Source organism: Canis lupus, chromosome 19 (genome assembly GCF_048164855.1).
Source record: "Canis lupus baileyi chromosome 19, mCanLup2.hap1, whole genome shotgun sequence".
In the NCBI taxonomy this organism is placed as follows: Eukaryota; Metazoa; Chordata; class Mammalia; order Carnivora; family Canidae; genus Canis; species Canis lupus.
The window spans coordinates 54,702,504-54,726,335 of NC_132856.1; the positions used below are offsets into that span (position 1 = coordinate 54,702,504).

Consider the following 23,832-nt stretch of genomic DNA (forward strand, 5'->3'; position numbering starts at 1 on the left):
AGCGGGGCCGGGTCTGGGTGGGGCAGAGGAGGGGGCGCCTGAGCCTCGGCCCCGCCCCTCGCCTCCGGGGCCCCGCCCTCCCCACCCGCGCGCTCCTCCGCCTTACCCGCGGGCGCGTCGGGGCGCGGCTGCCCGGGCCCCGGGGCCGCGGGGGCGACGGCGCGGTGGTCCTCCAGGTGCAGTGTCATGGCGGGCCGCGAGGCCGTGGAGAAGGCGCACTGCATGCACGAGTAGCGGCCGCGCGTGTGCTCCCACACGATGCGGCTCGGGGCCGCGTGCCCTGCGGGCAGGCGGGACCCCGTCAGTCCCGGCCCGAGGACCCGTCCACCCCAAGGCTGGCGGACGCGGGCGAGCGCGGGTCGGACCTCTCCCCGCCTCCCCGGCGGCTCCCGGGCACCTGGCTGGTCTGGCCTGGCTGGTCCAAGTGCTCCCGGGCGTGCTCCCTCCTGTAATCGGGGGCACTAAACTGGGCTTCTCCGAATCCCCCACTCCTATCCCTGGAACCACCGCAGGGGAAGGCCTGGTGAACCGGGCGCGGGTTTTACACGGAAACGCCGGCGCAGATGAAGGCTCCGGGGCCAGTATTTTTAAGGCAAAGCTCTTGTATTTCGGGGGTGGCAGTTCTAGCCCCCTGAGAAGGGGCGGGCAACACTGCCTCCCGGCGTCCCCTGGGCCCCGCAGGGCGCAGACAACAATCCCCTCCTCCCCTCCCCCGGTGGTCACCTGCACGCACCTGAGGGCGTGTCGGAGCCGCCCTGGGGTCTTCGCGGGCTGCCGCCGGCACCTGAGATAAACGGGCGGGTCAAGGTCAGGAGTCCCGGGGGCGCCCCGGCTCGCCCTTCAGGCGGCCCAGTTCCCAACTCACCTTGGCTCTTCTTCCAGACTGCGGCGCTGGAGGCGGGCGGCCCGGGCGCCGCGGCCAGGAAGGGGCGCAGGCGTGGGGGACTCAGGCCAAAGGGCGCGGGGTTCAAGTAGGGCAGGAAGGGCCCGGTGGGGGCAGGGGCGGGGGTCGTGAACGGCTCGAGCAGCGGGAACGGCAGGCCCGGCGCCGACGCGGCGTCGGACTCCGGGGGACGCTCGGGCGCCGGCGGCTCCTTGTCGAGGGCGGGGGGTGGCGGCGGGGCTGGGCTCTGCGCATGCTCGGCGCAAACATGCAGATGCTTGAAGAGCGAGCGGTGCGTGCGGAAGCGCAGGAGGCAGTTCTCACACCTGGGGGCAGGCACAGGGCTGGGCTGGGCCTCCTGCGGGACGAGGGTAGGGCCTATCCGACGCTACCTGGGGAGCTGCCGCGCGACGGGCGTAGGTAAGGGAGCCTAAGGCCCAAATCACAGATCCCCCATTTGCGGGGGGAGAAGCTTGCTCTAAGCGCCCCCCAGTGTGGCTGCGACCTTTCCGGACCCCTCTGGGTCCTTGCCCTGGGAAAACGAGGAAGGAAGTCTCAATTTTGACTTAGGTGGCCACTTTTCTTCTAGCGGGGTCAGGAGAGACTGAATGCAAACACACCACGTATGCCCCGCCCTTCCCAAGCTCCTCGCTCCTCCCCCGGGTCTCTAGGGTCCCGTAACCAGGGTCTCTTTCAGGGCCGGTAAGGGCAGGCCTTGCCCGAGGGCACGCCCACTACCAGACTCAACCCACCTCCCTGTTGACTAGGAAGGGAGAGAAAGGCCTGGACCCCAGGTAGTGGCAATCAAACCAGGGGTGGGAGGAGCTGCCTGGACCGGTGGAAGTCGGCATAGGGGGGGTCTCACTTGAAGTAGCGATTGGGTTTGTAGTGCAGCTTGCCGTGTGCCACGAGTTCCTGCATGCTGGGGAAGGTCTCGGTGCAGCTCAGGGCAGAACAGCGGAAGAGCTTGCCTGGCAGGACAGGGATAAAGGACAGAGGAGTGGAGACGGGTGGCCGAGGCTGGCCTGGAGGCACTGCCTGCCTCCTACCCCAAACTGCCTCCCCACCGCCTACTCTGGCCCTACCTTCCAGGGACTGTGTGGGTGGGCAGTGGGTACGCAGATGCTGTGCCAGGTCTCGAACACTGGGGAAACTGAGGCAGCAGCCAGGGCTGGAGCAGGGTATCTGCTTCCCTGCAGGAAGCACAGAAGGGGAGGTGTCACCCACTGTTCTCTCGTCCACGCTGTCCAGAGTTATGCCCCGGAGAGGCACAGATGAGGCTGGAACTACCCTACTGGTTTCTTACCAGCACCTTTACCATCTGCTTCCCCCACCAGACTGGGCTCCTGGAGGGCAGAGGCTGGGATGGCCTAGCTCATCACTTTAGCCACAGCCTGGCATACACTTGGTGCTCGCTCAGGAAATGGTGACTCCCTCTAGATGGGGCCCAAGTTTGGAGATACTCTGTACTCCTCTCTATTGTTCCAAGGCCTGTGACCCTCCAGAAGGCTCCATCACAGATCACCTGGTTGTTGGCGACGTCTGGGAGGCCTCAGGTCCTCGCTGGTCCCAGAGACTGTGCTGGCCGGGCCAAGGCTGGATCCAGGACCAGGCTGACCACTGTCTGGGGGTGAGGGGCCACCCTGCTGGGTCCCCCCAGGCCCTCCGCGGTCCCACACTGGGGGTGTGGCTGCCCGTTCAGGGCCTGTCTCCTCCCCCATGGAAGACGAGGTGGCCGCGGCGGCCACAGCTGGAGACAGCACCTCCTTGTCAGTCTCAGTGAAGCTGGGCTCTGCAGCGGCCGGCATGTCCGGGCTGGGCCCCGAGGGTTCCTCCTCCTAATGAAAGGAAAAGGCAGAGAGAACCCCTCTGGGCCCAGGTCGGCCTGGACCAGCCAGGGGAACCCCCCCCCCCAGACCTTTGAACGTTCCTGAAGCAGCGAATGCCCTCAAGACATCACCAGGTCAGACCCCATTCTAAGGAGTCACCATCGGGGAGGACGGAGGTAAGGGTGGATTGAGCCTCCTGTGTTCCCATCCTCTGGTAGGGCACTGGGAGGGGTCCCAGTTGCATAAGGGGTAACTGTCTGGAATTACTCCTATGGAAGAAGCAGTCCCTAGTCCCTAACTTGGGACAGGGGGATGCCCGCCCCCCACCCCGACACAGCAGGGGCGTGGCCTACAGGGTGAGGGCGAGGCGAAGGCTACGAAGATGGGGCCCTGAGCAGGGCACCGCTAGAACATGCTGGAGGGGCCAGAAGGGATCAAGCGCACTACCCGAGGGCCGAAGTCTACCCACCCGCCCGCCCGGAGCTGCGCAGTCGAACCGGGAGGTGCCAGGGCCCCGGATGCAGAAGGACCAGGGGCGGAGCCCAGCCCGGTGGGCGTGGCCCAGTCGCAGCCGCGCCAGGAAGCAGGGGGTGGGGCGTCCCCCAAGTGACAGCCAGCGACGGGCGAGGGCCCGGATGTGGGGGCGGGGTCGGCCGGAGGCTGCGCGTGCCACAGGGCCGCCCCGCCAGTTCCCGCTGGTTCGCCGCGCCCGCACCCCCGGCGCCGCGCTCACCATCCTCGACCCGGCTCCTCCTCTTCTTCCTGCGGCTCCGGCGGCTCCCGCTGAGGCTGCGGCGACTCCCTGGGCGGCCGCGGGCTCGCGTTCACGTCGACGCCATTTTCCGCCTCCCGGCTCTCGCGAGAGCGGGGGCGGGGCCTGCGCACGGCGCCCCTCGGGGGGGCGGGGCCTGAGATCTGGGCGCTCGTGGGGAGCTGCGCAGGCGGCGCTGGGTCTGCGAGCCGGGCTTGTCGGAGGGCGCCTTGGAAAAACCCTGAGCTCGGAGATCCTGGCCTAGAATCCTGTCTGCAAAATGGTTACCTTTGTCCCCTCCCGTCCGGTCACCAGCTCTCAGCCGCTCTTCTTTTTGAAGAGGTCGTGTTGGTTGGGCAGCATCTTCGGAGGGAAATCGGCAGTGACCGTCAAAATTGTCAATGCACTTAGTTCTGAAGTTGGAATGGGCTCCTTGTGATAGCCAGGGGCAGGAAGCAAGCTGTCTGTCCCCCGGACAGGGGTAGCCTAAGGATGAAGACCCCTGGGTGGACCTGCGTGGAACGAGTCACCTGTGTACTAGGCGTTGGGGACCCAGAGATGAACAGGACAGACATCCTTGACCTCAGGGGCCTGCTCACATTTTAAAATGGGAAAATAGACAACGAATCAACAAATGCAGAAAACCGCCTTAGTTACATTAAGTGCCACAAAGGAAAAAAAAAAAAAAAACAGAGAAGGGAGAGAAGCGTCTCTGTGAGTTGACTTTTGAGCTGTAACCGGATGGTCAGGAAGGAGTGAGCAGATCAAAGGTCAGGGGACTCTGGGAAGTGGATAGCTGTGCAAATGTCCTGAGGTAAAGAGGGACAAGCTTGTCTTAGGGACCAGTGAGGGGATCAGCTCACTGTTGGATCAGAGAACTTGATGCAGAGAAGGTCACACAGGGCCTTGTGAACCATGGAAAGGAGTGTGGTTTCTATTCTCACCATTGATGTATTTTTTTTTAATTTTTATTTATTTACGATAGTCAGAGAGAGAGAGAGAGAGAGAGAGAGGCAGAGACACAGGCAGAGGGAGAAGCAGGCTCCATGCACTGGGAGCCCGACGTGGGACTCGATCCCGGGTCTCCAGGTTGGAGCCCTGGGCCAAAGGCAGGCGCCAAACCACTGCACCACCCAGGGATCCCCACCATTGATGTATTTTTATCTGGGGGAGGTCCACCATCTGATTCCTGGCTGTTGTTTGGAGGATGGGCAGTTGGGGGATGGTAAAGGGAATCTTTGATCTCAGGTCTCTATAATACATTATTTAACATTCAAGAGGTATCTGTTGAGTTCTGGGCAAATATAGACTTTATGTGCAGTGTATTTCCATCTGTGTGCAGAAGATGTACTTATGTGCCTTTATGTGCAGAGAATCCCATTAGAAGGAAATGTTAAAAAATCGGGAAGAGGGGGCATCTGGGTGGCTCAGTGGGTTAAGGATCTGCCTTCAGCTCAGATTGTGATCCCAGAGTCCTGGGATTGAGCCCAGCATCAGGCTCCCTGCTCACCAGAGAGCCTGCTTCTCCCTCTCCCTCTGCCTGCTGCTCCCCCTGCTTGTGCTCTCTCTGTCAAATAAATAAAACCTTTTATTTTTTTTATTTTTAAAGATTTTATTTATTCATTCATGAGAATACACAGAGAGGAGAGAGAGGCAGAGACACAGGCAGAGGGAGAAGCAGGCCCCACCTGACGCGGGACTCAATCCCGAGGCTCCAGGATCACACCCTGGGCCGAAGGCAGGCGCTAAACCGGTGGGCCACTCTGGCTCCCCAAAATCTTTTAAAAAGAAAAAAAAAAAAAACACCTGGGGAAGGGAACAGATTTTCAAGTGAGGGAGAGATGGCTTTTCGTATTTTGTGCTGTTAGAGTATTAAAAAATGTGGAGTTTTTTGGATTATCATCAACACAGTTAAAAACTCATTAATGTAAAAAAAAGCCCAGGTCATTTGACTCAGGGTAGAGGTGTGTTTGTGTGAGGACTGGAGGTTGGTGCAATCTGGGGAAGTGTAGGGGGAGGCTTCAGAAGGACAGGACCCAAGGAAGGGAGAGGAGGGGCCTTGCTTAAGAAATTCTCTAAGTCAACAGGATGTGGGGGGGGGGGGTGGAGTGGGCAGGGCCAAGGTGATTCTGAGGTTTGCAGTCTGAAGATGCTGTAACCTAGATGTGAGGCCCAGAAGGCCCTACTTCCTGTAAATGGGGTGACCGCCACAGCAGTGGGGCCCCAGGGCTGTACCCCAAAATGTCAGGGGGGCAGGGAGCCTGCATGGTGAGTTCAGGGACAGAGAAGGGAGGTGGAAACCCTGATTCCTCTTCAGGACCGGGAAGTGCCCAGCTGATGAGGTTGGTAGTTCCCGCATTTCCTCCCCAGCCTGTCCTAACATCTAAGTGTTGTGGACACACACACACACACACACACACACACACACACACAGTGGTGGTTGGGCAACCAAGGGGTGAAAATCAGAGATGGAGGAAGCCAGGAACATCCAAGGGACTGGTTAGATGCTTTTGTACAATGATTGGCTAATAAAAGAGCTGTTGAGACCCATATGCAACCTTGGGATTTTTTTTTTTACCTTCTGGCCGTGCTCGTGCTCCGCTTCCCAAGGTAGGTACAGAAGAAGGTTCAGATCCTGCAGAAAGTTCTGCTGGCCAGTCTCTCTCTTATACCTCCTCTCCCATTCTCCAGTTGGGTAGGTGTCCTCTGCCTGGAGTTCTTTTTTTTTTTAATATTTTATTTATTTATTCATAGACACAGAGAAAGAGAGGCAGAGACACAGGCAGAGGGAGAAGCAGGCTCCATGCAGGGAGCCCGATGAGGGACTTGATCTCAGGTCTCCAGGATCACACCCAGGCTGCAGGTGGCGCCAAACCGCTGCGCCACCTGGGCTGCCCTGCCTGGAGTCCTCCTGTCACGGCCTAGCTCGCTGTATGTGCTGTTTGCCCTCGAGATCTGCTGACCCCACCCCTTTCCTTCCTTCTTGTGTCCTCTAGCAATGCCCACTCTCTCTCTGCATCCCCTGCCCCAGCCCCTTGTCCTTCTCTGGCCCACCCCTGGTCTGGCTCCCTCTCCCAGACCTGCTGCTCTTTGAGGGTCTGAGCACAGAGTGGGCATCCATTTGGAAAGTCGGGATATTTAGGCTCAGACCATGGCAAGAACCCCTGGCAGTTCTGGCTGCATTTGCAGGGGTATATGAAAGCTTCAGACTCCATCGCTGGCTTGGAAATATCTGGGGAGACCAGTCATCAGACTGACCCCCTAAACCCATGAAACAGGTACAGAAATCCAGGACCCTTGAATATCAGAACCGATCCTGAGCCCAGATGAGGGAGGGCCCAGAAGACCCAGATGTGGGGTGGGGGACAAGGGCCAGGGGTGGCCCAGGCTGGATTGTGAAGGCCCATGTGGGACCTGCCTCTTTCCTCAGGGTCCAGCCAGGTCCCAGATGGGTCTGGGGATGGCAGATTCAAAGCTGACAGGACCCACCAGACTATTTTCTGCAGGAAGGAAGGCTGGGACGCAAGTGGTCAAGAGTGGGTGAGCCGGCAGGTGAGACAAACTCCAGCTTTGGGACAGGTGGGGTGGGGTTATACACGAGTTCAAGGCTTGGCTCTGTGGGATCTTGGGCAAGTGACAAAACTGCAGCCCCCGGTTTTTCACCTGCGTTGGGGTATTTGCTGCTCCTCCCTCAGAGCGTTGTGAGAAGGTAGTTCCCTGCTTAGCGCTCAGTAAATCAATTTACGCTTTCGCCTGGCAAAGGTTTACTGCCTCAGTGATGACAGAAGGAGGGAGGTCTCACTTGTTAAGGTGCCCCCAACTGTGCTTGGCACTTTGCGGACAGGACACAACTCAATTATACTCATGAGGCAGCTTGGGAGGTAGATCCTGCTGTTAGTCCTGTTTGGCACAGGAGGCAACGCATGTGACATGGGGGAGGCCAGGGCCCTGGGATGGCTGCGGTGGTGACCCCCAGACCCAGGGCCTGGGCTGGAGGCCACAGGACTGGACCTTCTGGCTAATGCGGCCAAGGAGAATGAGGCCCCCGCTGGCAGGGCCTGGCTCCCTGACAGGCAGGCAGGCAGGAGGCGAACCCGGGCCCCCTCTCAGATCTTCTCCACGTAGTTTCCTGGGAAGAGGCCCTCCTGGCCATGCAGCCGGCCTTTCCACCAGCCCGAGGCATCTGTGGGCGAGAAGGGAGCGTGAGGCGGCATCCAGCCCACGCAGGAGAAAGCCTTCGTGCTGGCTCCGCACCTGTTTTATTCATCGCCACTGGCATGGCAGAAGGCAGACTCCGAAAAGAGAATCGTCAACAGATGGAAGGGAGGGAGGGGCGGCTGGATGCGTGGTTTCTCCTGCTGCTGCCTCACACTCTGCCATGTTCTAGACCATTCTCTCGTGCTCATCCCTCATCCTCTCTTTCTACAGGTGCCTGCCCTTCCTCCCCATGATGGACCAGTGAATGATTCCTTTGGGGGTCCCCGTTTACCCACAGAGGGTGTTGCTGATGGGGAGGGCAGCCCAGGGGACTGAGGTAGGAAGGTGGCCCGGGCCAGCCAGACATGACACAGTTTTTACTCACAAGGGGTCTCTTTGAAGTAGGTTCTGGTATTAGCCCCGTGCTTGACAGGAGAGAAAAATGAGGCCGGGGAGGGGGGGATTGGGCATGCTGCTGTGAGGCCCCCAGAATGGCTGAGGAGGAACCCTCTGGACCCAAGGCCTCCTAGCCTTTGCAGCCACTGGCCTGGAAGAGGGTATCTCTGGTGGGGGCTGGTGGCTTCTGTTCTCCTCCGAAGGGTGTGCAGGAATGGTGGTGGGGGGCGGTTGCCTGGCTGTGTCAGGGCTCTGACTCCTCCCACCTCTGCCCTGGCCCGCATACCTTCCAAGATGATCTCGATGACCTCGTTCACATTGAAGCTCAGCTCGTCCACATCTTGGCCCACATACTGGTACAGCGCCCGGCACCGCGGGCCGTGCGTCCGGGGCTGGGGCTTGGGTCGGCCCACTCCTGGCACCGGTCGCTGCCCCACGCTGCGCTTCCTCTGCATGCTGTGGGCACAGGAAGCGCTTGTCACAGGCCAGATGCTCCCGTGTCCACCCACCCCCACCTCCCACCTCCTGGGCTGCCCTCTCTCCCCACTTACCCGGCCACACCCTGGTCAGGCACGTTGAGGAATTCTGTGTTGTGCTCTGAGGGGGGCCGTGCCCGGGGCCGTCTGCTGGCCCTCAGGGCCCCGGATGGAGGGCCTCGGAGAGGCTGCTGGGAGCCCCCTCCAGATGTGATCTCCAGGGGCAGGGGCCCCCTTCTGCCAGAAGGGGGCACCCCATTGTGGTTCAGGCCTGTGGCAGGAGCAAGGGTGGGAGCATTTATCAGAGTGATGGTAGGAGGATTTGGGGAGCACTTAGCTCCAAGTTCCCAGTCTGAGGGAGGAGGCAGCCAGTCGTATGCTCAAACCAGCATGCTAAGGATTGGCCCAGGGGGCTCTGTAGGGGTAAAGTTTCCTCCATCCTCTTCTGTAGGAGGACTTTTGTGGGTGGCTCTTGGAGGATGAAGAGGAGCTCAAGCTTAGTGGGAATTTGGGAGACCAGAGGAGCAAGGAGCCTAAGCAAAGCCTTGGAAGTTAAGGACGAATTTGTTAAATTGGCAAAATAAGATGTAGCTTGCGCGACAGGAGAGTATAAGAAGGGAGGAGAGAAGAAGTCAGTGGTTGGCTAGGGTTGGCTTCTGAAGGGCTTTGAATATCCAACTAAGCTTCGTCTGTATTCTGTGGAAGACGGGGAGCCGCGGCGAGTTCTGGGCAGAGAACAGAGTGGTCAGCCCCATCTGTTGGCAGCGGGCAACAGATGGCTTTGGTCATGGGGCACACAGGAGGCACGGGCAGACGCGGCTCCTCACCTCTGGGAGGTCCAGGGGCTGCCCGGGCAGGGACCTGGGCTGATCTTCGAGGTTTTCCCTGGGCCATTCCCTTCCTTGTAGGCTCTGAAAGGGGAAAAGAGATGGGAATTTGAGTGGGGACCAGACCACAGCAGGCTCACCCCCTGCTCTCATTGGCTGTCCATAGGCACCGCCCCATAGTTGCTGGAACACCGGCTCTGCCCAATTGGCCCCGCCCCCAACGACCCACCTCATTGGGTCTCTCTGGGCCCGCCCACTTCCGGGGGGCGGTCATTTCCCTGGCCACACCCCCTCCACATTTCCCTCCCACTCATTGGCTACGTCGCTGATCCTGCCCTCTCCGTGGCTGCGTGTCTCTAGGCCCACCCCTCCACGGCCCTCACCGGCTCCCGGCCCGCCCCCACTGGCTCCGCCCCCACAGCCCTGATTGGTCCCTGTGCTGGCCCCGCCCTCACAGGACCCGCCTCTTTGGCTCCGCCCCCCCGCGTTCTGCGCAGACTCACTGGAGCTCTTGGGCAGCCCGTCGCCCACGCTGACTGTGAGCGCCCGGCCGCTCGCCTTGAGCACCGCCAAGTCGCCGGAGCCGCGGGAGAAAGTGACGCTGCGGGTGCCGCCTCCGCCCCAGCCCTCCTTCTTCACCCGGAACTGTAGTCTGTGGGGAGAGGAGGAAGCTGCGGGGACGCCCACTCCCAGGCGGGCCGGGGCCGCGGGGCGGGAGAGGGGGCTCTGTGCCCCGCGCAGCCCGAGGACGGTGGCGGGGGGCGTACGTGTCGCTGAAGGTGAGGGGCAGGGCCCTCCGCGCCACCTCCTCGAAGCGCTTGCTCAGGAGGCTGATGAACTCGGTCTTGAAGATGCTCTCCAGGAAGCTGTCGGCGGCGTCTTCTTGGAGGATGAAGAAGTCGTCCTGCCGCGTGCTGGGGGAGGGGTGGGAAGGCAGGCAGGCAGGTGAGGGTGGTAGTGAGGGTGGCAGGACTGACTGTGAGATGCGTCGGGGAGCGTCGGGGGAAGGCAAGCGGGAGGTGACGCCGGTGGGCCAAAGGGGAGCGGTGGCAAGGAGCTGGGGAAGACGGTCACAGAGAAGCGTGGGGTGAGGGGGCAAGGTGCTGCTGGCTCATAGGGATCAGGAGTGTGGGGGCAGGTGAAGGTGACAGGTAGAGCCAAGAGGCTTCCAGGTATAGCGGTAGGTTAGGTGGTCAGAGTGACAGATGGGGTGAGAAGCGGGCAGGCCAGGGCCTGGCCTCACCTGAGGGAAACTCCCCGAAGGGTCTGGATCTCCAGCTTCTTCTTCAGGATCTCACGCACCTGGCCCTTCTCTGGTCCCTTCTTCACCTTCTCCCGGCCGATCATATACACACACTTGGGCGTCAGGATCAAGTCCCTCTTGATGGGCTGTGAGGATGCAGGAGCAGAGCTGGTGGCTGGAGCCCAGAGCTGGGCAACCTGGCTCCAGGGCATCACCCCCAGGCAGGGGAGTGGTGCTGGCAGGTGAGGGACAGGTCAGCTGAGGGTTTTCCTCCATGTGAAGGTATATGAGGACTTACATTACATAAAGAATAGGAGGTTAAGTAAGGGTATACTGGCTAGAGAGGAGTTTCTGGGCCAGTGAACAGGTACACAATAGGTGGAGGTATGCCTGCTGGACATGGGTGCCCAGGTCAGATGAGAGTGTACCTGTGTGCAGGTGTATCTGGGCCAGGTGAGGATATGTCTAATTGACAAATCTACGTAGACTGGCTGAGGGCATATCTAATGGATAGGTGTATCCAGGACAAGTGTGGGTGGCCCTGTGGTCAGGGCTTCTGGGTGAAGCAAGTGTGTAATTGTGGAGAGCTGTGTCTGGCCAGGTGCAGATGTATGTGATGGACAGGTTGGTCTGGGCTACGTGAAGACATATTTATTTTTATTTTATTTTATTTTATTTTATTTTATTTTATTTTATTTTATTTTATTTATTGTGAAGACATATTTAATAACTAGATGTATCTACACTAATTGAATGCATATCTGTGGACAGATGTGTCTGGGCCAAGTGAGGGCATACCTGTGATGGGGCAGGTGTATCAGGCTAGGTGAATATATACCTGTGGACAGGTGTATCTGGGCCAGTGTGAGGGTGTACCTGTGGTGGGGGTGCCAGGCTGGGGTCAGGGTCCCAGACGCGCCCACCTACTAGTGCCTCACCTTGAAGCGGCGGTCGTACTTGGTGACCGAGTCAGCGAAGTCCACGCGTTCCCTCTTGCCCAGGAACTGACGCAGCTCTGGCCGCTCCTCCAGCCCCAGGTAGTCCCCGACGAAGTTCCGATTGATGCTGTTGCGTCTCCGCTCCTTCTTGTTCAGCAGGATGTTGGAAGCTGTGGGGACAGGGGGCAGGGAGGCAGCGGTTGTGGCTCGACTCCTCCAAGTCCATCTGTCCCCACCCTGAGCGTCCCTCTGCAGCCTCTCACCTTCCTCCCGCATCTCCTCATACTTCCGGACAGCCACGTGGCGCCTCCAGGCCTTCTGGATGGTGCGGGCAAAGCCATCGAACTTGCGCTCTCGCATCTCCTCCAGAAGGAAGAGCTGGGACAGAGGGAGTGGCAGTGGGTCTTTCCTCGATCCCACCCCATCCACTTGCTCTTGCTTACGGGCACCTGCACACGTGCTCATACACTATGGTCAAAAAAATCTTTTCCTTCCTCCAAATGACTGAACCCAGGGTTCCCTCCCACTATGGGGCATAAGCCCCTGCATTAAATTAAACTCTAGGCTGGTGTTGTGGGGTTCGAATCCCAGCTCTGCCTCTTACGGACTCTGTAGCCTTGCCAGAAATGGTATAATATCACAGTTTCTCACACTGTCAAGTTATGCACTCATATGTCACCCATGGGAGGTACACCCCAATTTCAGAGATGTTAAAAAAGGTGGACCAATGTGCATCTTAGAGCACCACCAGAATACCATAAATATGACAATCTGCTGCATAGGATTGTGATGTACTTGGAGACTGTGCAGGTTGTAGAGTGTACAACCTGCACAGCCATACGTGCCAGCCTTGGAAAAGAAGCGCCTGCAGAGGGCAGACTTTTGAGTTTCAAGAGTCTCAGTCCAGAGGGCACTTGGGGGAATAAACTGTATTGGAGCAAGTCAGAGTAGAAATGCCACGAAGGATGTCTCTTCACTTAGAATAATAGCAGTGAACGTATCAAGGAGGGGAGGCCACTGGATGTGAAAAGTTCTAAACCTACAGTAATAAGAACAACAGGGTGCTGAGCAAAGAATAGAACAACCTATTGGAATAAGATAGATGGCTGGGGAATGTTGTACTCAGATTTAGCGATAGAAGGGACAGCGTCGATCGGGGAAATACCAAAATGGGAAATACTGAAAATAAAATGAGGCTGTATTAAGAAAAATAAGTAGCACTTCACCCAGAGAGATTTGTCAAGTATGCAAATGTCACATCACTGCTAAAAGCCCGGCTGCCTGCTTTGCTGACCAAGGTGGTTGATGATTCCCAGAAACCCCAGGGTTCCCAGAAACTACTGAAGTAGTTCTGTAGATCCTTGGTTCAAGTGCACTTGGGAAAATATATCCTGGAGGGGCGCCTGGGTGGCTCAGTTGGTGGAGCGTCCAGCTTTTGATTTCGGCTCCGGTCATGATCTCAGGGTTGTGAGTTCGAGCCCCTCCTGGGGCTCCCTGCTCAGTGGGGAGTCTCTCTGTCTCTCTCTCCCTGCCTTTCCTTCTGCCCCTCCCCCTGCTCATGCCCTCTCTCTAAAATAGATAAATCTTAAAGAAAATATATATCTATATATCTTGGAGAACTTTTACTTATTTTTTTTTTATTTTTTTATTTTTTATTTTTTTATTTATTTGTGACAGTCACAGAGAGAGAAAGGGAGAGAGGCAGAGACACAGGCAGAGGGAGAGGCAGGCTCCATGCACCGGGAGCCTGACGTGGGATTCGATCCCGGGTCTCCAGGATCTTGCCCTGGGCCAAAGGCAGGCGCCAAACCGCTGCGCCACCCAGGGATCCCGAACTTTTACTTATTTTATTTTTATTTTTTAAAGACTTTACTTATTTATTCATGAGAGATAGATACAGAGAGAGAGGCAGAGACACAGGCAGAGGGAGAAGCAGGCTCCATGCAGGAAGCCCGATGTGGGACTTGATCCCAGGTCTCCAGGATCAGGCCCTGGGCTGAAGGCAGGCACTAAACCCAGGGATCCCCTTGGAGAACTTATAAAGCTGTAGATATTTATAAGTGTTCACGAAAGGTGGGGATCCTCTCACCAGGAAGGAAAACCCCCGACCAAGACTACAGTTTCACGACCTGTAGGGAATAGAGTGGAGTTTCCATATTCCTCTGTTTCTCAGGCCAATATCCTATGGGGTCAGTGGGTCTGTGTGCAAAGCATATCCAAGTAACACCTCCCTGTATGGGGTGTCTGGAGGGCACGTGAGTGCATTCTGGAGTTTGCTGAGAGGATGTCAGGTATGAATAGAGCACTTGCAGGACTGGGGGCGAGCCAGTCAACCGGGAGTTCTCTCTTCCCTTAGCTGTTTAGGGCAGATGGGACAAGTGTCCTGCAACCTCATTATTTCTGCTAAGGGAAGGGGATTCGTTTTCAATTTGGGAAAGGAATCTTCCTGTCTACACAGTTTAAAATCTGTCTCCTTGGGGGTGCCTAGGTGGCACCCTCTCTCTCTTAAACAAATAAAATATTAAAAAAAAATTCATCTCCTTCAAGGGACCTGGGTGGCTCAGTCAGATAAGCATCTGCCTTTGGCTCAGGTCATGATCCCCGGGTCTTGGGATCGAGCCCCACATTGGGCTCCCCTGCTCGGTGGGGAGTCTGCTTCTCCCTATCCTTTGACCCCTCTCCCCCTCATGCTCTCTCTCTCTCTCTCTCTCAAACAAGTAAAATCTTTTTAAAAATAAAATAAAATTCATCTCCTTCATGTGCAGAGGGCAGGGCTGTGTGTGCCTGAGTGGGTGAGATAGGCCCCAAATCTCAGCTTATCCTACTGTACTGGTTTGAATAACGCTCCCCCGCAATGTCCACCCAGAACCTGTGACTGTGACCTTTCCTGGAAAGAGGGTCTTTGAGGTCATGCTAGAGTAGGGTGGGCCCTCAATCCAATATGACTAGTGTCCTTCTAGGAAGAGGGACATTTGGAACCAAACACATGAAGGCCATGTGATGACAGAGGCAGAGGTTGGAGCGATCAGGAAGGGCAAGGATGGCTGGCAGCCACCAGAAGTTAGAGAGGAAGGATCTTCGCTGGAGCCTTTAGAGGGAGCAGGGCCCTGCTAACACCTTGATTTTGGATTTTTAGCCTTTAGAAACATGAGAAAATGAATTTGTTGGGTCAAGTCATTCAGTTCGTAGTATTCTGTTACAGCAGCCACAGGAAGTGAACACACCAAGCATGATGGGCAGTGACAGCCAGCAGGTGTGTAAAACATCAAGGATATTTTGAGTCCATGTTTACAAGAAAAAGAATCCAAGTCCGAATCATCCCAATGTTAAGTGCATTTTTGGTTGAGAAAGTCGCCAACTCCATTAGGGTAACTTAATTCCTGGATCTTTGTTTTTTTTGTTTTTTTGTTTTAATTCTTGGATCTTTGATATGGCACAGTTGTAAACAGTCATAAAACCGTTCCCATGTTTGTTAGTTTCTTCTGTTTTCATTTTGCTAAAATGATTCTCGGGCACCCAGGTGGCTCAGTTGGTTGAGCACCTGCCTTCAGTTTGGGTCATGATCCCGGGGTCCTGGGATCGAGCCCCGTTTCAGGCTCCCTGCTCGGCAAGGAGCCTGCTTCTCTCTCTCTCTCTCCTCCCTGCTCATGCTCTCTCTCTCTCTCAAGTAAATGAATGAAGTCTTAAAAAAAAAAGGTAAAAAATTTAAAATGATTATCATCAAAATCAGTTTTGTCTAGTGCAAATTTTCAGTTTTTTTTTCTTACAAATTCTTTTCCACCAAATTTTTCTTTGTGAATTTCATTATTTTCAGCCAGTTTATCTTCACCTCAAAATGTGCAGACTGCATTTCTTTGTCAGAATTTGATTTTACCTTATATAGTCTTAGCCAGTGCTAGCTTTGTCTATTTGTTTTTTTTCCAGTGTCACTTTAAAAAAATTTTTTTTAATTTTTTTTTTTTATGATAGGCACACAGTGAGAGAGACAGGCAGAGACACAGGCAGAGGGAGAAGCAGGCTCCATGCACCGGGAGCCCGACGTGGGACTTGATCCCGGGTCTCCAGGATCACGCCCTGGGCCAAAGGCAGGCGCTAAACCACTGCGCCACCCAGGGATCCCTCCAGTGTCACTTAAAAAAAAATTTTTTTTTTACTTTAAAAATTTTTTTAAAATGATTTATTTATTAGAGAGAGGGAGAGAGCGGGGGCGAGGAGAGGCAGAGGGGAGAGGAAGAGAGAGTCTTCAGCAGACTGCGGGACTTGATCTCACAACCCCAAGAGCACGGCCTGAGCCAAAAACCAAGATTCGGATGCTCAATGGACTGTGCCACCCAGGTGCCCCTTCAGGGTCAATTTTTACATGTTTCTTTCCGAGTCGGATTTGGCAAGGTGGATTCTCTGTCCCTCCCATCCTCTTTTTCTAACCCTGCCTCCCTCCTTTCTTTCTCAACTGTTACAAACCGAATCATTCCAGGTGCAGTTTTAGTGATAGGCAGTTTTGGTTTGTGATGCTATCTGCTTTTTTTTTTTAATATTTATTTATTTATTTATTTATTTATGATAGACATAGAGAGAGAGAAAGAGAGGCAGAGACACAGGAGGAGGGAGAAGCAGGCTCCATGCAGGGAGCCCGACATGGGACTCGATCCCGGGACTCCAGGATCGCGCCCTGGGCCAAAGGCAGGCGCTAAACCACTGAGCCACCCAGGGATCCCCAAGCTATTTGCTTTGAATGCAATTCCAGACTGGGGTTTTTTGGGTTTCTTTTCTTTTTCTTTTTCTTTTTTTTTTTTTTTTAGAGTGAGAGTGAGCGAGCACCCACATGATCTGGGGAGGAGGGTGCAGAGGGAGAGGGAGAGAGAGTCCCAAGCAGACTCCCCGCTGAGCGTGGAGCCCCCCATGCAGGGCTCGATCACATGACCCTGAGATCATGACCTGAGTCGAAATCAAGAGTTGGATGCTTAACTGACTGAGCCAGCCTGGAGCCCCCCTACCCCCGCCCCCCGCCCCCTGCCTTGACAGACTGTTTTTGTACCTATGACATCTCCAGAGTCTCCACCCCACTGTGTCATGTGTTTGGTTTGGTGAGAAGTCGGTTCCTGGTAGGTTATAGTAACATCAAGGGAACCATCTTGACAAGCTCCTAGTTGTCTTCGAGTCCCTGAGGTGCCAGTAGGGCAGGTGCCATATCACGCAGGTGACGAGGCACCTAACCGGGCCCTGGGCAGGCGGCAGACCTTTCCTCGGTGCTCCGGCTTGGCCCAGGCTGGGGAGCGGAAGATTGGCCCGGGAGTGTGGTGAACCAGCCCAGCTCACGCCGACGGGCCCGCTCCCCATGTACTGCCCAATCCTCGCGTGGCAGCAGGTGGCCAGGCAGGCCCTTCCCTGCCTTTTTATTTATTTATTTTGGAAAGATTTAACGTTTAAGTAATCTCTACTAGACCCAACGGGCTCAAGCTTCCAACCCCGAGGTCAAGAGTTGCACGCCCTACTTATGGACTGAGCGCTGGGTGTTACACTATACGTTGGCAAATTGAATTTAAATTACAAAATTAAAAAAAAAAAAAGAGTTGCATGTTCTGCCGACAGCCAGCCCAGCGTCTCCCTTGGCCCTGCTCTTTGCTGTCTTTGTGACTGTTGCTTTTCTCAACAAACCCAGGTTTATTGAGATATAATTGAGGTATGACCTTGTGCAAGTTTAAGGTGTGGCATGAGTTGGTTTGATCCATGTGCGTATTGCAGGATGATGACCCCCATGGGCTAGCTAGCACCCCACCCTGAACGTAGCTACCGTTTCTTGTGTGTGTGTGTCGGGGGGAGAACAGGGACGATCTACTCTCAGCAGGTTCCGAGCATTGTTAACTCTGGTCACCGAGCTGTGGGTTGCGTCCCCAGAACAGACTTGTCCTTGTTACTTAGACTTTTTTTCCACCTGGAGGCAGAGGCAGCATAGTGTGGTGGTGCCCCCAGCCTTTGGTAGAAGGCTGAGAGCTGACCGTAACGTGCCGGAGATATTACTTGTGCCTTGGAGGATGCGGAAGGAGGCTTGTCTTTGATGGATGAGGGCCTGGGGCAGGTTTGGGGATAAGCAAACCATCACTTGGACGGACCTGAGTCTCAGGCCTGGGGACCTAATGTGTTCAGGAATGAAGGAACAGGAGGAGGTAAGAGAAAGGAGGAGAAAGTATGGAAAGAAGGTGGTGAAAAAGGAAGCAGGAGGAAAGAGAAGGATGGAAAGAAGGAAACGAGGGACAAAAGCCGTTCTGGATAAGCTGTGGGTTCTTATCCCTCGCAGGTGGCTTGTCCCCGCAGGTGGCCATGTGTGTCTCCACCTGACTGCTGGCCACCATGGACTACCCAGCGGATTGGGGTTCTTCTGAGCACTTGCCACGTCCACCCACTGCACAGGGTGCTTCCCGTTTTGTCTGATCCTGACCCCAGTCCGGCAGGGTGCCCACTACTCTCCCCACTTTCCAGATGGAGAAACTGAGACTCGCGGGGTGGGAAGGAAACATGCCTGAGGCCTAAAGTGGCGCCGACGAGCAGGACCGGAGCCCTGGCGGCGAGGCAGGTGTCTGCCCCTCTCTCACACTTACTGACTCGGGGTTCTTGACAAAGACCTTGGTGCTCCCCATCTGGTACTGGTCTGGCTCCATGTTGACTGCCCGAAGCAGGTGCTGGACCCCCTGGCGCTCGTCCCCTCGCCACTGTGGCCACGTCTCAGGGGTCAGGATGGCGTACCTGGAGGCGGAGGACATGGGAGGGTTGGGGGGACAGGTCCCTGCCAGTGAGGGCCCAGGGCCGGGGCGGGGGTGCCTCACCTCTGCAGGAACTTGGAGAACTGGCGGCGGTAGGCGAAGCCAGCGCGGCGCACCCTGATGTTTTCCTTGAGGCCCAGATACTCTACCTGGTGCTTGACCCTAAGGGGGAAAGGCAGTGAGTCCCCTGGGGGGGTATTCCCTAGTCCCGGGAGTGGGTGGGTGCTGCTGGGCAGGGCTGAAAGGGCAGATGGGAGGCTTGCTGGGTCTGGATTCATGCTGGGGGCAGTTTGGGGGGTGACTTTAGTGCCGGTGCCAGGGGTCAGCCTGGCAGTCAGTTCTGTGTGTGGGGGGAGGGCTCTGTTAGTTCTGTGGTCAGTTCCAGGGTTAATTCTAGGGGATGTGTCCTCAGGTCTGGGACAAGGGCACTGTGCTCGTTCCTGCATTGTCCTGCACTCAGGTCATCCCTGCACTCAGGTCATCCCTGCACTCGGGTCATCCCGCACTCGGGTCATCCCTGCACTCGGGTCATCCTGCACTCTGGTCATCCCGCACTCGGGTCATCCCCGCACTCGGATCATCCCTGCACTCGGGTCATCCTGCACTCTGGTCATCCCACACTCAGGTCATCCCGCCCTCAGGTCATCTCACCCTCAGGTCATCCCATACTCAGCTCATCCCTGCACTTAGGTCATCCCTGTACTCAGATCATCCCTGCCCTTGGGTCATCCTGAACTCGGGACATCCCGCCCTCAGCTCATTCCTGCATTCAGATCATCCTGCCCTCAGGTCATCCTGCACTCACATCATCCCTGCCCTTGGGTCATCCTGCACTCAGGTCATCCCGCCCTCAGGTCATCCCTGCACTCAGGCCAACCTGCACTCAGGTCATCCCTACAGTCCGGAGGGTCTTGGTCAGCGCTAGGACCCTGGGAGTTCTGCGCTGGTCCTGGGGGTCAGCCTCCATCAGTCTTGGGATGGGTCACACATGACTCCGGGTGGGTTCTGGGAGGCGGGTCAGTCTAGGGGAGAGGCTGTGTGGATTGGTCCAGGGGGCAGTTACCTGCTCTCTTCCCAGTCACGGGGCTTCTTGGTCTCATTGGGTTTGATGCAGCGGATATAGTGGGGTGTACATCTCTTCAGCGTGGCCACCAGGTCATTGGCTTGTTTCTGAGGTGGAGGAGAAGGCAGGGGGTGGTGCACATGAGGAGACCCTTGGACCCTCTCTCCTCCCACCCTGGATACAGGCCCAAGAGACAGAGACCCGTTGAGTGGGGTGGGGGGCTGGCTCCTGGTGAGCCATGGGGTCAGGTGTCCCTGGTCTCTGCATACTTCCATTAGCACACAGCACGGGGACTTGGTATTGTATGTCACCCTGATCCTGGAACCTCAGACTAGGAGCTCTCACATCTGCGGCACTCACCACTTAATCGGACGCATAGTAAGTGCTCAGCAAACGTTTGCTGATGGAGTACCTGAGCACGCAGAAGTACCTGTTGCACAGGACGTTCCTGCCTGTCTTCAGGGAACCACTGCTTTGGAAGTAAAGAATCATATGTGTGTGTGTATATCTTTGATGGTACATTTTAGCCTCTTGGAAGAGACTAGAAAGGAAATTGTTCCAGGTGGAGGGGATACTGGAGACAGTGGCATGAGAGACCTTGATGTGGACTGTGGCTCTGCTGTGTAATCTGGGGCAGTGACTATGCTTCTCTGAGCCTTGGTCTCCCCATCCCCCAGGTGGAACTAGGTCCCATATATGTAAAGTGTCCCACGTTTGCCGCCAGCACTGACCAGTGCTCAATGCCTGGTTATCAAAACATTCTTAGGATGGGACACCCAGCTGATAGCAGCGCTATTCACTATAGGTAAGAGATGAAAACAACCCAGGTGTCCACCCACGGAGGAATGGATAGAAAAATGTGGTCCGTCCACACACTGGAAGATTATTCAGCCTTAAGAAGGAAGGACATCCTGACACCTGCCACCACCTGGACAAACTTTGATGACATTATGTGGAGTGAGGTAAGCCAGTCACAAAAAGACGCATCCTTTGTGATTCCACTCCCAGGGGTTCCCCAGAGGAGGCCTGTCCACAGAGAGAGGAGATGGTGGGAGCCAGGGGTGGGGCAGAGGGTGGGGGACAGGGTCTCTCTGTGGGGAGATGGAAGGTTCTGGAGATGGATGGTGGGGGTGGGTGCACGATGGGAATGTGCTTCCTGTCCCAGAGCTGTGCGTTCAACAGTGGTTAGGATGGTACGTTTTATGTATATTTTACCACAATTTAAATGGTGGCAACCAAAAGACCAAAAAATTATTAAGATGATGGTTCATTTTTGCGTTTAGAGAGTTAGGGGGGAGTTCAAGGAAACTGGTCCAACCTGCCAAGTCCCAGAGCTTAGAGAAGACCCCTGTGCAGCACAGAGGGTGCCAGAGAAGGGGGCGGAGGCCCCAGGACGTGCGAGAGATGGATGGAGGGGCGAGGAGAGACACACACAGCCCTGCCCATGCCCAGCGCTCCTCCCCTGCCCCGGGCCTACTTTGATCTTGGAGCCAGCAGTGCTGGGGCGGCCCTTCTTGTCTACATCCAGCTTCTCAGGGAAGAGCATCCGGAGGAAGGCCCTAGACAGGACAGGAGGAGTCAGACGTGCAGCCGAACCTTGGGTGCCCTTGCCCAGGGGTGGGGCTGCCCGGGGTGGGGGTGGGGTGAGACCTAGAGGGCACACTGCAAAGTAGGGCTCTCCCTGATTGGGGGGCTAATGGTGAGAAGCGGGGAGTTGGTTTTGTCCTTTTGGATCCTTGATCGATTGACTCTGTTGCTTCTGCCTCCGTCTCCAAGCATGACTTGGGTTGCAAGAAAAATAGAACCAAGTTCAGCTCCGCAGGAGCATTTCTTGAGTGGTGCAGCATCTCGGGTGACAGGGGCAGGGTCCCCTTGGAGGAACGATCCCACATGCTCAGGCTCGTGTGTGTGTGTGTGTGTGTGTGTGTGTTTGTGTGTGCGCGTGCAAGGAGATACAGACAAGGGTGCTTTCTGTGGTAGCCCTGGCTGGTGACAGCCATAGATAGTCCCCGTCTAATTGGCCACCAACAGGGAGTTGCTCAGACACAAGCATTTGGTCCGCTCCCGATTCCCTCTCTTATCTCCTCAGTGAGATCTTCCCTGACCACCGTGACACAGAATGAGTGCGCTGCTCAATCCCTACATACCCCGGAGGATGAGAAAGTTCTGGAAGGAGAGAGCAGGGGTGGCTGCACAGCATTGTGACGGTGCTTAATGCCACAGAACTGTACCATCCAACATGGTGAAAAGGTAGACTTTATGTTTTCCGTATCTCAACACAATTAAAAGAAAGTAAAAAAATGAGTGATGCCCACCACCCTCTCTAGCCCTTTATCAACTTCGTTTTCCTGTCCAGGGCTTGCCCCAGTGGACACCAGTATCGCCAGGAGAGCTTGTGGAAGCACGGACGGCTGACTGGGTGCCCACCTGGCCCCTCTGGAGTTTCTCATTCACACATCCGGGCTGGGACCCAGTCATTTCTAACGAGTTCCTGGGTGATAGCGCTGCCGCTGGTCCAGGAACCCTACTTTGAGAACCAAGCCTTTGTGCTTTCCAGTATCAGCAGCCCCTGGTCACAGGTGGTTATTGGGGCCCTTGAGACTTGGCCTGGCCAAATCATGATGGGCTGTGAGCGTTAAAATGCGTACCAGGTTTCAAGGAGTACCACAGTGTGGGGGACGAGAATGCAGTTCATTCATTCATAATTCATTCATAGTCATTCATTAGTCATTTTTATATGCCTGGCATGTCAAAGTGGTATTTTGGGTCTATTGGGTATAATGTCACCTATTCACCTTTTTACTTTTTTTTTTTTAAGTTTGTTTATCTATTTAAGTAATCTCTGCCCTTCTCTAAGGTGGGGCTCGAACTCACGACCCGGAGATGAAGAGTTGCATGCCCTTCTGACCAAGCCAGCCACGTGCCTCTCACCTTCTTACTTTTTAACTGTGCTTATTAGGAAATTTAAAATTATGCATGTAATGGGAATAGGGGTCTACTGCAATTTGGCATGAGGGGATCTCTCGGGTGTAATGCAAATGTTCCCAACTAGGTAGTGGTCATGGTTGCTCAGCTTGATACATTTCCTAAAAATCAGTTCTGAAGTTGGGCACATTTCATGGCATGCATATTGTACCTGAAGAAGGTACAATAGTTTTATTTTATTTATTTATTTTTAAAGATTTTATTTATTTGAGAGCGCTAGCTGGATGAGGGGCAGAGGGAGAGGGAGAATCTGACTCCCCGCCGAGCAGCGAGCTCGAGGCAGGACTCGATCCCAGGACCCTGAGATCATGACCTGAGCTGAAGGCAGATGCTTGACCGATTGAGCCACCCAAGGGCCCCAAGAAGGTTGTTTTAAAGTCATGGTGTGACTTTATTTATTTATTTTTATTATTATTTGTGTGTGTGTGTGTGTGTGTGTGTTTATGATGTGACTTTAAAGCTTGGATTCTACATGGACCGGGATGTAACAGCGCTGCTCTAGATCACGGAATTTCAAACTCAAATGTGCACGTGGTTCTCGAGGAGGCATCAGGGGCAACTTGTTACAATGCATATTCTGATTTAGTAGGTCTAGGGTGGAGCGTGAGAGAAATTCCGCATTTGTACCCAGCTCCGGGGATGCTCGTGTTGCTGGTCTGGGAGCCATAATTTCAGCCTCTTATGGACCACTGTCTTATGACTTTTTTTTCTTTTAATAAATTTATATTTTATGGGTGAGTCTTATGACTTTCATGCAATGCTGTGTTCTATTTGCCTTTTTTTTTTCTAGTTCAATACCTCTCTCCCCACTTGGCTCTCCTCTCAATGAGAGCAGCCGTGTTCCCTGACCTGATCGGGCTCCATCCCCCACAGGTTCAAATACATGGTACTTGGAACACAGTGGAGCTTGGATAAATTTTGGAGGTTAAAAAGGCAAAAAAGGAAACCTGGTATGCAGTTGTGGCCAGGGAGATGGATCCATACGTGTCAATACGGAAAAATGCAGGGTGTGATGTGTTTTCACGGTGTGTCAGGGGACACCGTCCACACCCTGCATGGACTGGGCTTACACGCATTGCATGGGCCATAAGGCACGGCCCCTAGCGCTGTCCTTACTTCTTCCTGTGGGATCCCAGGCTGCTGTTTAATCAGAGCCAGTCACTGGAAACACTGTCTCTGCAGACAGCCACCCCCACAGAGTCTGTGGCATGATGGGAGCTCTCAGGAAGATGGAGCCCCCCCATCCTGAAGTGGATTGGGGCCCGGAGGCCACTCACTGCTCACTGGTCTGCATCAGCTCTATGAGATCAGAGAAGAGAACGTCCCGGTTCCTCTCACAGAATCCGTTAACGTCGTAGGAGACCTGGAGGGAGACAGTGTTGGGGGGAGTGAGAGGCTGTTGAGTTTTGGGGGATGCTTACAGCCCAGGGGGTCAGGGGTCCCATAGGAACCCACCCTTTGCTGACAGGATGGGGGGGTACTTATG

General features: G+C 55.4%; 2 protein-coding genes and 1 long non-coding RNA gene across 7 annotated transcripts in view; 1 reads left to right on the top strand and 2 right to left on the bottom strand.

Annotated features, from left to right (window-relative positions):
• Positions 1-584: 584 nt before the first annotated feature.
• Positions 585-3,603, bottom strand: ZNF414 (zinc finger protein 414). Its single transcript, XM_072787540.1, has 6 exons — positions 3,446-3,603; positions 2,409-2,721; positions 1,969-2,076; positions 1,749-1,854; positions 866-1,209; positions 585-784 (listed from the first exon to the last, which is right to left on the bottom strand). The coding sequence occupies exons 1-6, from the start codon at positions 3,446-3,448 to the stop codon at positions 720-722; spliced, it is 939 nt and encodes a 312-aa protein (XP_072643641.1). The 5' UTR covers positions 3,449-3,603; the 3' UTR covers positions 585-719.
• Positions 3,604-7,210: 3,607 nt separating this feature from the next.
• Positions 7,211-23,832, bottom strand: part of MYO1F (myosin IF) — a 34,073-nt gene continuing 17,451 nt past the window's right edge. Inside the window, exons 15-28 of the mRNA XM_072787521.1 lie at positions 23,624-23,709; positions 20,839-20,920; positions 19,362-19,468; positions 18,362-18,460; positions 18,137-18,281; positions 11,804-11,918; positions 11,541-11,710; positions 10,603-10,748; positions 10,127-10,273; positions 9,863-10,011; positions 9,360-9,443; positions 8,608-8,803; positions 8,343-8,512; positions 7,211-7,646 (exon numbers count right to left, since the gene is read on the bottom strand). Of these exons, the coding sequence (XP_072643622.1) occupies positions 7,570-7,646; positions 8,343-8,512; positions 8,608-8,803; positions 9,360-9,443; positions 9,863-10,011; positions 10,127-10,273; positions 10,603-10,748; positions 11,541-11,710; positions 11,804-11,918; positions 18,137-18,281; positions 18,362-18,460; positions 19,362-19,468; positions 20,839-20,920; positions 23,624-23,709 (1,773 nt within the window). The 3' untranslated portion in view covers positions 7,211-7,569. The remainder of the gene's footprint in view (positions 7,647-8,342; positions 8,513-8,607; positions 8,804-9,359; positions 9,444-9,862; positions 10,012-10,126; positions 10,274-10,602; positions 10,749-11,540; positions 11,711-11,803; positions 11,919-18,136; positions 18,282-18,361; positions 18,461-19,361; positions 19,469-20,838; positions 20,921-23,623; positions 23,710-23,832) is intronic.
• The window catches only part of LOC140610955 (uncharacterized), a 29,562-nt gene continuing 15,598 nt past the window's right edge, over positions 9,869-23,832 (top strand). For 3 of the 5 annotated variants that reach the window (XR_012012379.1, XR_012012380.1, XR_012012381.1), the window contains exons 1-3: positions 9,869-10,138; positions 20,167-20,323; positions 21,451-21,611. This is a non-coding gene — a long non-coding RNA (uncharacterized lncRNA). Of the gene's footprint in view, positions 10,139-20,166; positions 20,324-21,450; positions 21,612-21,688; positions 23,105-23,832 lie in introns of those variants that run through there. The other 2 variants (XR_012012378.1, XR_012012377.1) reach the window with 2 other exon arrangements.